Raw genomic sequence first — 12256 nt, 5'->3', positions numbered from 1 at the left:
AGGGCTGGACGGCAGAAAAGCAGATTCCCCTCCCCCCCCCACCCTGGGGTAAAGGTGAACACTTGAGCAGACAGGGAGCTATGACTGTGCTCATTTTGAAGTTCTCCATTGCTCTCATTTGCTTATAGATTACCATTCCCCCCTCAAGGTTCCTCATCCCTTAGAACTGAGGTCTGAGGATCTGAATGGACCCCTTCCTATTTAGGAATGGCTGGTCCATTCAAGCATACTTGTCCCTCTGACATTTCTTAAGGACTCATTCCCATATTCACCCTTCCCCCCCCCATCTGTGGCTACCCTGGTGGCTGAAATCAAGGGCAGTCATTTATCCACTTGAAATACATTTAAGGTGAATTTATGGCAGCACTGTAAGGAGGCAGGGCTCTCTGGGCCTGGGGTAATCTGGGAACCAGGTCTGTAATCCAGAGTGTGTGAAACACGTAGATCCTGCTAAGATGCAATGAGATACCAGGAGCCAGGAGCTGCAGTCCAGCCTGACTTCCCAGAGGACATGGTGCCAGGCTCAGCCTCACACAGTCTTTACTGCCTGTGAGAACCAGCTTTGATTCTTCAAGCTGGTGCACAATCCTGTTGAGAACCTACAGCCTGGCACCACAGGCTTTCCTTCTTGGTGCCATTCACAGAGGGCTCATTTCCCCTGGCATGACTTGCTAAAGATTCTCTGACCTCCATTCCAGCCACAAGGTCTCCAGATCTCCAGTCTCAGGAACTGAGGCCCAGGACATGGTCCCAGACCCTTCTGCCTAGACCTGGGCAGATGCTCTTGGTAGACTCCCACACAGTTTGGAGAATAGACCAAGTGACAGATCGCCATCAGCACAGGCATATTGCAGAGCCTTCAGCCAAAGCTTAATGATTTATTCCTGCTTATAGGCTAAGGTTTTTGTAGTGGGTTTGTGGGAATCCTAGTGTAATCCGGTAGGGACTGATAAGAAAGGAACTAATGTGGTGCTCCTGCCCCTGCATTCTGTGTGTGTGTGTGTGTGTGTGTGTGTGTGTGTGTGTGTGCATGTGTGCACACATGTTTGCTAGTACTAGGGCCTGAACGCAGGTCCTGAGAGCTATCCTTTAGCTTTTTCACTCAAAGCTGATGTTGCACTCCACTGGAGCTGCAGCTCCATTGCCAATTTATGCTGCTTAACAGGAGAGAAGAATCTCATGGACTTTCCTGCCCAGGTTGGTTTCAAACTGCAATCTTCAGATCTCTGTCTCCTGAGTGTTAGGTAGAGGCCACCAGCACGTGGCTCAACCCATGCATTGTGGTGGAGGTTGATAAGAAAGTAACTAATAGCAAGAAATAGATATTATGCAAACTGGGACACAGATGAAGAAGGGAGGAAATGAAGTAGGGATTTTAGTTCAAGGTCCTGGTCTGGCCCCAGCCAATTGGGTTGCATCCAGATAAGGGGAGAAGGTGAGGCTGGAGTGTTGATAAATCCAGGCTCTGGTCTGGAACCTCAGGATGAGTATATTTGGCTACTCAGAGTTAAGAACTCTCTGACCTTCATTCTCCTAACCTAATCATCACCTGCGCTGAGGAACTGAGCATTTAAGTCCTTGAAGTTGAGGATCCAATAACAAATACCTTTAGTTTAACTGAAAATTATGATGCTTCTTCTTAATACCATGGCTGTGGAGCACCACTACAATACTGAAGGTCCCCATGTACCCTGTTAGGGTTCCTGTGGACACACCCCAGGAGAAAGGGGGATAAGGGTCATTCTGAGTTCCTGTGAGCCTGGACCCAATCACCTCATTAGGGTCATGCCAGGCAGCCCAAAAGACCAGGAGTGGAGGGAAGCAAGGGATATAGAATATAGGGAAACAAAGACCTCTACTAGTGTCTGTTCCATATGGCTCAGAGCCACCTCACAGTGAGCGCTGATGTTGCCACAAAATTGTGATCCACCCTTCAGGTCTCTGGGTCAAGAGAGTGTGACTTGAACCTACGAAGCCTCTGTGTGTGTGAGTGAGTCCTGGGGTTTGAAGGAGAGTTGTCACTTAACTAAGTATCATGTATGCTCATGAGGATGCCACCAGAGGATCACTAGGTGGACCCTTTCTGGGGAGGCAGGGTTAGGTGTATTATCTCACCCATTCTGGGCAAAGTTGACCCAGTACTTTATCATTCTCCTGCTCAGTAGCTCCTCCTCCTCAGAAAGTTCAGCTGCACAGAGGAGAACGAGGGTCAAGATCTTGGCTAATTTCAGGGTGCCTAAATCTGTTCTCCACCCTGCATTCAACTGTAGTCTGGTTCTACCTAGCAGGCCTAATCCTTTTTCTCTGCTCCACCCAATATCAGCCACTCCCATTGATTAACCCTCTCTTACTCATCCTAGCCTCTAGCTGAATAATACATCAGTGTATATTCCTGTCCTAGAGGACATTTCTACTCTCAGTCCTTGGAGTAACTTAGGAACATTTATAATTTCCAATCATGCACTCTGTACCCATGTCTGACACCTTATGGCAGGTGGGGACAGGTGTTATGAGCACAGGCTGCTTGGGAAAAGACTTGGAATGTAAACAGCTGCAGCTTTTTCAGTGGTAAGATTTTGCACACTTGATCATTTCCTCTCTCTGAATTTCAGTTTCCTTATGTTGACCATGAGAAGACTTTCCTACAGGGATTCTAGTGTGGCCCATTCTAGCTTGTGGAAATGAAGAATACTCATGGCTGCTGCCATACAAGGAAGACCCAAAGACAAAGGCAACCTCCTCAACATGGTCCTCCCTCACATGTGGAGGACTGGGGTTGGAGGAGAAGATCTTATGATGTTGGAACTCACAGAAGTAGACAGGGATATGGGAACCTGGAGGTGGAGAGCTCAGGCAGGCTTCAGCTACAGATGTACTCACACTGAAAATGTGCTGCTTGCAGTGCAGGCATCACGAACATCATGTCTTGGAACTGGGCTTGGAGGGTCTGGGGGTCCTCGGTGTCCCCCATGTACTCTTCCATCAGCAGGTGAGCACACTCAGCAATCAAGTTCTGTGTCAAGAGGATCAGAGAGAGTCAGGCTAAGCAGGCAGTGCAGTGTCAGGGAGGGGGCAGCCTCTGGGTGCAGAGATGGAATTGGGATGGGACATAATATAAGGGGAGAAAGAGCCAAGTGCTGGAGTAACCCCACCACTAACACACAGATATCCCATTGTGTATTCCTAGAGGTTACTGTGTGAACAGATACCTTGGGGTACCCCATTCATTGGTGCAGGTATTCAGATCCTTACCATGAGTCCTACTGTGTTCTGCGTAACAGCTGGCAAGGTCTTTCTGTTTATTTCCTTTATGGTGTCAGCAAGTCTCAAGTTCTGAGTGGTGGGGAGACAGTTTAAGCTGTAATTACATGGTCATGAAGGTATCAAGCCCTGTCCACCCTGTAGCCCCTGCCACTCAGACACATAACAAATGAGCTCCCCAGACAACTAATAAGTTAGAATGAAGTCTCTGTGAACCTGTGCTGCACCAGTGTCCTATTTATACAGAATATTCTCTCATGTCTCTTCCAAAGAATGTGCAGGCCACAGGCTTGGGTGGATGACACTCTCCATCTCAAGCTAGAATGGAGCTCTGACCTCCAGGAAGCCTTCACCATGTTGAAGGCATTGGGTTTCTCTCCCCCTAAGCCTTGGAAATCTTGACACATACAGTTTTCTAGACGCATTGGCTGCCAGAGTTGACATACCTTCTTTCTGTGCCAATTAAAGCCTGTCCAGTGTTGTTGCCACCACACCAGTGTAGTATGAATGAATGAAGCTCACTTATACATAGGGTGGTGAAATATTGCTGAAATCAAAATCCACACGCAAGGGAATTGTAATCCTTCCACCATGTCTCCAATTTGAAGAACAGAGACATTTCCTTAACCAGGGGCATCTGACCCTTTGAGTAGGCACAGTGACTGTGGAGCTCGGCGTGGGTCTTAGGTACTGGATAATAAGCATCATGTCCATCAACCCAATAGGTTTTACAAGCCACTAGCAGGACTCTGGAGATTGGACTGAACATTTCCAACTCTCAAGGAACTCACACTGGAGGTACCAAAAATTCTGAAAGAATTAGGCTGCAAGAAGAGAGTCACACAATTCTGATCAGATCATGAAAATTCTGGCCCACTTGTGTTGGGTATAGAGGAGGGAGGAGGTCTTTGGAAATCATCTTATGATCCTCATCAACCTGGCTTGTACAACCATGATAATTATTTAAATGGATACTGTATACCTTGGGGGGGGTCCTACCATAAGACAGAATCCTTCCATGTATGCTCCCATTTGGTAGCCCCAAAACTCATGCTCCTTCAGGTGTTTTGAGACATCTATTCAGGCCTACAATCTCTGGTAATTTTGTCATCAGGACCAATTCCATGTCTACTGGAACCCTTTTCCCCAGTATCTCCTTCAAGTTGTAGATATTCACAAATGGGACCTAATTCATTTTTTAAAAAATGTAACTCTCCTGTCCCTATGAACTCTCCAGGAGCTATTTGTGAGTCATAAAGTTCCATGTCATCTGGTATGGCTGAATCAAGATAGCAACCACAAACAGATACCACAGGCAGCAATTTCCCAATATCCTTCCAAGGTCCAAAGACATACCACTGACCTCCACGTTATCTACACAAGAGGTTTTAGCTACATGAGAGCTCTGACCCTGGACCTCACTGTGGCTACCAGCCACTCATGCTTCATAATTGTTACATAATTGATGTGTTTAAGGATAAACCTCCTTTTAGAGACCAGCTACCTGCATGTTGCTTCAAGCCCCTCATGAAATGGTATGAGGCAGCTGACCCTTGAATTAGGAGATTTAAAACCCTGGGTCTTCTGGGTAGCAAGATTTGAATAACCAGCTCCTTCTCATATAAATAATTGTTATCTTTGACTCACTATTTCAGAACCACTATCCAGAGCCTAATCAAGAGCAAGCGAGGGAGGGGTTGTGGTAGGAGTGGACTGTGGGTGAAGTGAGGGGAACTGCTTAGGACAAATTAGATAAGAGAGGGTAGGACCCATCCCAACTTGCCGTGGACTGAGGTGATCAAAGGTTGCACATATATTTATGGATATAATTCTCTGGTGGCGTGAGCTCCTGATAAGGGCCTGGAGAGTTTGTGGCAAGCCCAGGAGATACCTCGCCCTGGAAGCCAAGCCAAACATTTGGCCAGGGTTCATACATAGATGAAAGAAACCAGGGGCATCTCGGTTCAACCTGAGGATGTGTTTCTGGGGAAGTATATCTCTTCCAGGACAAACACCTTTGCTAGGGCCTATTGGACCATGCCATGATGCTTCTCTGGTGATACAGGGGACCCACTAAGGAACAGAGAATAATGTGAATGACAGTTACATTAGCATATTCAGTAGCAACAGCACACAGAGGCGGGAAATGTCCAGAATCCCTGATTCTGCCTAGCACATATCAGTGCACCTCTGACTCTTTCATATTGGGCTCACTCCTCTATGTCTTCAGGTATCTGTGACCCTCTCTGAGCTATATAATCACCACCCTGGGCATCTTGTGGAGGCTTAAATAGCACAATTTTCCCACTCTATCATCTGGTCATCTCCATCTTTCCCGTCTTCCCTCCCCTTTTCAACCTCAAACTCAGCTCTACACAGTATGGCAGATCTCACTCTGGTCCCTGACTCCAGCCCCCATCCTCTTCAGGAGTCTCACCCTAGATCTGGAGTGGGAGAAGCAGGAATCCACAGACCACTGAAGTCAGCCAAGCAGGAAGTTGGTGGAGTGGCATGGCTGGCTCACAGGACTGTTTCTGTGTCTCTATGCAGCACACTGCAACCCACCAACAGACACAATTCACTTAGACCTTGCCCAGCCAGGAGTCTGGACTTGACAGGGAGTAGGTGGAGACTTTTATAGGCTGGGCAAGGTTGATCCTGCCAAGAGTGTGGCACTAACAGGGCAGTGGTCACAGGAAATCAGTGGCCAGCACTCTGGGTCTAAAGCCTTCCCTTCTCCTACTTTGCCTTTGCCCTCCTCCAGAGGTGCTGTGTGGCCTCTGCAATCCTTGAGATATACTGGGAAATGTCACTGTGGTAAAGGTTGTACTGAAGAGATTCGGGGCTGGTCTGCAAAGAAGCAGGCTTGGGATCCCACAGATGAACAATGCCCCTGCCACCTTCCATGGGGCAATGGTGAGCACTTGAGCAGAGATAGGGATCTATGACTGTGCTCATTTTGAAATTCCCCATTGATCTCATTGGGCACAGATTAACAATTCCCCCTCAAAGTTCCTCGTCCCTTAGAGTTGTGGTCTGAGGATCTGCATGGACCCCTTCCTATTTAGGACTGGCTGGTCCATTCAAACATACTTGTCACTCTGGCATTTCTTAAGGATCTGTTTCCCTATTCATCATACCCTCAAATACGGTTACCCTGGTAGCTGAGATCAAAGGCAGTCTTTGACTCATTTGAAAAACATTTAAAGGAAACTTGCTGGTTGGAGCACTGTGAGGAGACAGGGCTCTCTGGGTCTGTGGTAATCTGGGAGCCAGGTCTGTAATCAGGAGTTATGAAATACATAGAATCCTGCTAAGATGTAGTGAGACAGCAGGGGTCAGGAGCTGCAGCCCAGCCTGACTTCACAGAGGACGTGGTGCCAGTGAAAGCCAGCTTTGACTCTTCTATCTGGTGCATAATACTGTTGAGAACCTACAGCCTGGTACCACAGGCTTTCCTTCTTAGGCTTTCCTGGACCATGACTAGCTTGGATAAAGTTTTTCTGAACTGGGACTGGGAAGGTGGCTCAGTGGTAGAGTGCTTGCCTTGTATGCATGAGGCCCTGGGTTCAATTCCTCAGCACCACATAAGCAGAAAAAGCCCAAAGTAGTGCTGTGGCTCAAATGGTAGAGTGCTAGCTTTGAGCAGAAGAGCTGAGGGGCAGTGCCCAGGCCCAGAGTTCAGACCCCACCAAAAAAATAGTTTCTTTGAACTCCATTCCAGCCACAATGTCTGATATACATTCAAGGTCTCCAATCTAATGAACTCTGGCTCAGGACATGGACCCAGACTCCTCTACCCAGAGCTGAGCAGATGCTCTTGTTAGACTCAGACAAGTTTGGAGAATAGAAAATCACCATCAGCACGTGTTTATTGCAGCGCCTCTAGCCAAAGCTTAAAGATTCTCTCCTGTTTACATGCTTGGGTTTTGTAGTAGGTTCATGGGAATGCTAGTATAATCCAGTAGTGGCTGATAAGAAAGTAACTAATGTTGTGCTTCTGCCTGTGGATTCTGTGTGTGTGTGTGTGTGTGTGTGTGTGTGTGTGTGTCTGTGTGTGTGTGTCTGTGTGTGTGTGTCTGTGTGTCTGTGTCTGTGTCACTGTCTATGTGTGCCAGTACTGGGACTTGAACTCAGGGTCTGAAAGCTATGCCTTAGTTTTTCCACCTCAATACCAGTGCTGCACTCTAGCTTTTGCTGGTTATCTGAAAATAAGCATCTAATAGACTTTTCTACCCAGTCTTGCTTCAAACTGCAATCCTCAGATCTCAGTCTCTTGAGAGTTAGGTACAGGCTACCAGGGTGTGGCTCCACCCAAGTGTGCTGGTGGGGTTGATAAGAAAGTAACAAATAGTGAGATATAGGTATTATGTAAGCTGAAGAAGAGAGGGAATGAAGCAGGGTGTTAGTGAAATAATGTTACTGGTTCTAAGTAACATGCCTTCTCCTCATAGCTATCCTGGCACCTTGCTGAGTGGAGGGGACCTTTCACCCAGTTCCAAAAGCATAGAGATGAGATAGGTCATTTGCAGATGTCATGCTTTTAGCCCCACGAAAGCTTTGCTACAGAGAATTCTCACCCTTGATGATTTCCCTCGCTGGTTTGATTTGTCCACCCTGACAGCTCCCCTATGGGGAAAGCTTTGCTTGCCACTGAGTAATTCCCTATCTGGTTTTCTTCTGTTGGGCTTGGGTCTCCACACCAAACATGTGGTTTTTGTCTTTAAAATCTTTGTTCAAGCTACATTCTGGGCTGCAGGTCTTTGAGACAGGAGTTCATCTGCAGTTGTCAGCTTTGTAATAAGACTCTCAGTTGGACCTTTCAAGATGTGGCTTCTCTGTTTCTCTTGATTGAATTCCTGTATAAGTTAGTTCAAGATGCTGGGCTGGGGTCAGCTGAATCGGTTACTGGATAAGGGGAGAAAGCGCGGCTGCAGTATTGGTAAATCAAGGCACTGGTCTGGAACCTCAGGATAAGGACATTTGGCTACTCAGACTCAATAGCTCTTTCTGACCTTCATTCTCCTATTCTAATTGTAACTTGGGCTGAGGGGATGAGAGTCTAGGTCCTTGAAATTCAGGGTCCAGGAACAAGTTCCTTTATTTTAACTGAAAATCACAATGCTTCTTCTTAATACTGTGGCTATGGTGCACCACTGCAAGGTTGAAGGTCCCCATGAACCTACAGCCTGGCATCGTGGGCTTTGCTTCTTGGTAGTCTTCCTGAAGGACTCATCGTCCTTGTATGACTTGGCTACAGAGCCTCTGACCTCCATTCCATCCACATGATTGGATCCACATGAAGATCCAATCTAATGAACTCTGGCCCAAGCCATGGTCCCAGACCCATTCTGGGCTGATGGTCTCTCTTCATTTTCCTTACCTTATTGGCACCTAAGATATGGGGCTGAGATCCTAGCTTGTCTCAAGGACATATTATAAATTTCTTTATTGTAACTGGACAACAGAGCAGTTCTTAATTCTGAGGCCACTGTGAACCACTGCTGGGTGAAGGCACTCACGATCTGTCACTTACTGAACAAGCATTCAGAGATCTTGCTCTCCATGACAACTGGGTAATGGTAAATATGTGCAATGTGGGAGTCTTAGAAACATTTGAATTTACGAAGAGATTGATGGAAAGTCACATATATCTAGGGATCCAAAGAAAACCAGAAAGAAGAGCCGGGCACTGGTGGCTCACACCTGTAATCCTAGCTATTCATGAGGCTGAGATCTGAGGATCGTGGTTCAAAGCCAGCCCTGGCAGGAAAGTCTGTGAGACTCTTATCTCCATTAAACCACTAGAAAACTGGAAGTGGCGCTGTGGCTCAAGCTGTACAGTGCTCGCCTTGAGCTGAAGAGCACAAGGACAGCGCCCAAGCAAAGAAAACCAGAAAGAAGTCAGGGGGAGAGAGTTAGAGACAGAGATAGAGACATACAGAAAGAGACAAAGACAAAGAGGAAGTTGGAAGTAGAATCTAAATGTCCAAGGAAACATCTATAGTGATATCATATGGCATTTCTGTTTAATATACTCAGTCTTAACATCCATAAGGCCAAGTATTGAGGATATGGAGTAACTCCAACCCTCATATACGGCTAGAGGGGAGAGAATAATCATTTGGGAAGGCAGTTTGACATTTTCCTTAAAAGTTAAACATACTTTTCATCATATGACTCAGTAATTATAATTTCAGTTTTTTATTCAAAAGATATGAAAGCATGTGTCCACATAAAGTGACGTCTGAATGTGTCCTAAGCAACTTCATTAAAAAGAGCAAAGAATGTGTCACTGTCAGATGTGCATCTAGTTGTGGGTGGATAAAAAATGGTGTGTGAATTCTAGAAGGCACTCCTCAATAAAAGAAAGGAAGTACCACTTGCTTCTCAAAGCATTCATTGTAGTGACACAACTCACATTGGGATATAATTTTTCCAAACTATATACAATATCTATAGCAACTTTTGAGCCAGGCAGTAGTGGTTCATGTCTATAACCTTGGCAACTCAGGAGGCTGAGAGCTGAAGATCAAGGGTCAAAACCAGTCCAGGTAGAAAAGTTCATGAGACTCTTGTGTACAATTAACCAGCAGAAAGCTAAAAGTGGGGGTTGTATTAAGTGGTAGAGCATCAGCCTTGAGTGTAAAAAGCCAAATAAGAAGACAAGGTTCTGAGTCCAAGTCCCAGTACTTGAATAAAAAACAAACACATTTGGGTGTTTGCAAAAAGCTGAGTAAAAGGAAATAATTAACTGTAAAGAATGTGAAGGAAGTTCTTTGGATGAAAGAAACATTCTAACACATGACATGAGAGTAGATGTATATCTCCTGTATATGTTCAGGTTTATCAAACTATACAGGTGAATGACTGAATTTAATTGCATATAAATTAATCCACAACAAAACACTGTGTGTGTGTGTGTGTGTGTGTGTGTGTGTGTGTGTCTGTGTGTCTTAGAGACACTTAGAAAATATGTTGGCTGCATTGATGGCTACTTAGAAGTTAGAGATAAAGTGGTGCTTGCTGAAGGATCAGCATGGGATCAACCCTCTGCCAGTGTTCAAAACATCTTCATTTGAAGAGGGGGTCGTGGCTTGGAGCAGACAGAGGTTGAGGAGATGAGATGAGCAATAAAGGAAGGGTCCCAGGCCCAATGGGGTATGGAGGACAGTAAGCACCACTGGGGTGCTCCAGCTTCATTGCCATGGGGACATTTATTGAGTGTGTCTAACAAGAGAATGCTCAGGCAAGTTGATCATGAACATCATGCAGGCAGTTGTTCATAAGTATCAGCTGGTTGGGTGGCTGGCTGGATAAAGAGGAGATAAATGGCTAAGTGAATATTGGAGTCAATTCCTATTTCATGATAAATGTGTAGACACCTCATGTCCCTACCTACACTCAAGCCCACTCCTCCTGACATAGACCACTATAGCTCTACATGCTTCTCCTCAGCCCCCTTGAGCTCCCGGATCTTCTGGGGCAGGGTCTTGGTCCAGAACTTCAGCCTGGAGGCCTTCAGAGCCTGGCCCACGGAAGGATGGATGTCCAGCTGTAGGTACTGCTCATTCTGGTCAAACAGGGGCCAATGGAGCAGGTCATCACTGTTGGGGTTCCTGTAAACATAGGAATAGTCTAAGTCTTGCTGTGCCCTGTCCAAGACTCCCACATGTGGATCAAGCCAGGCAGCCTAGCAGGTTAGGGGTCCAGGGAAACTTCTGATTCTGGAATGCAAGGATCACTACTATTGTCTTCACAGTGCTATCTCATTCATGCAAGCTTTGATTGTTCCACAGAACTGGACTCCATCTTTTAGGTTACTGGAGCAAGACACAGTAACCAGCACCCACAATGGACCCTGTCTAGAGATGGAACTTTCATGTGATGAAGGACCCATATATGCTAATGAGGCCACCACAGACAAGGGAAGCTCTGGGTGGAGCCCACCTTAGAGAGCTTGGTGTGGGAGTGTCATCTCACCCATTCCGAGCAAAGTTGGCCCAGTACTTCATCATCCTCCTGCTCAGTAGTTCCTCCTCCTCAGTGAAGTCAACTGCACAGAGAACAAGGTTTCAGGTTTGGCCAATCCCCATCAGTCATCTGTGCTTGACCCTGAAAACCAGGCCTGGTCATCATGTCTCCCCTACTTCCAGAGCAGGGCCCTTCCCAATATCCAACTTGCATTACTCATCCCCGCTAGCTGTGTCTATCTCTGGCTCATTTCTAGCCTACAAGACTTCTCTTTGCTCTGGGAGGTCATTTAGGAACAATCCTACCTTTTAAAACCTGCCTACCATACATGACTACCATACATACATGACATGGAAACAAGTGAACAGAGCCCAGGCTACTTGAGAAAGGGTCCAAATATTAACATTTCACATTTCAGCTGTAACATGGATCCTATCCTCTCTCTCAGCCATGGTTTCCTGATGTGGATAGTGAGGACAATCACCTCAGGGACCCAGCTCCCAGGGAAGAAGAAAGACTCACTGTTGCTGCCCCAGAAGGAAGATCCAAAGACAAAGGGAATCTCATCACTATGGTCAGCCTTCACGTTGGGGGGTTTCTTGAAGAAGCTGGGCGGATGCTGAAACTCATAGAAGTAAACTGGGGCATGGGAGCCTGTGGAAGAGGTTATATCTGATATGTAGCTCCATTTCTTAGAACGCTTCAACTTCATAAACATTGGCTACAGTGCTAGGTTCAAAGATGGTTGGAATGTAGACAGTGAGGTTGGAATACCCAGGCTGGAGCTATGGTGTGGGAAGACCTTGGTTGAAACATGGCTTTACATTTCCCCACTATGTGGTTTGGGCAAGTCATTAAATATTATTAATCTGTTTCCTCCTTGCAAAATAGAATTCTGTTAGTCTCTTACACTAGATATGAGGATTTAGTGTCATGAGGATCATCCAGTGTCTGGTACCAGGTGTCCAAGAAAGACAAAGATGAGGACCTGGACATCACAGAGTATACCTGGGATACATAG

At 46.2% G+C, this 12256-nt stretch overlaps 1 protein-coding gene across 5 annotated transcripts in view; it reads right to left on the bottom strand.

The window, feature by feature from the left end:
• The window catches only part of LOC105983009 (pyrethroid hydrolase Ces2e-like), a 28327-nt gene that overhangs the window by 8480 nt on the left and 7591 nt on the right, over positions 1 to 12256 (bottom strand). For 3 of the 5 annotated variants that reach the window (XM_013012731.1, XM_013012732.1, XM_013012733.1), the window contains exons 11-13: positions 11758 to 11889; positions 11245 to 11317; positions 10446 to 10880 (exon numbers count right to left, since the gene is read on the bottom strand). The exons of the other annotated variants lie outside the window; for them this stretch is intronic. In XM_013012731.1, coding sequence (XP_012868185.1) covers positions 10694 to 10880; positions 11245 to 11317; positions 11758 to 11889 — 392 coding nt within the window. In that variant the 3' untranslated portion in view covers positions 10446 to 10693. Of the gene's footprint in view, positions 1 to 10445; positions 10881 to 11244; positions 11318 to 11757; positions 11890 to 12256 lie in introns of those variants that run through there. 5 annotated transcript variants of the gene reach the window in all.

Source organism: Dipodomys ordii, unplaced genomic scaffold (genome assembly GCF_000151885.1).
Source record: "Dipodomys ordii isolate 6190 unplaced genomic scaffold, Dord_2.0 Scaffold18, whole genome shotgun sequence".
In the NCBI taxonomy this organism is placed as follows: Eukaryota; Metazoa; Chordata; class Mammalia; order Rodentia; family Heteromyidae; genus Dipodomys; species Dipodomys ordii.
This window is presented reverse-complemented; position numbering and strand designations above follow the sequence as displayed.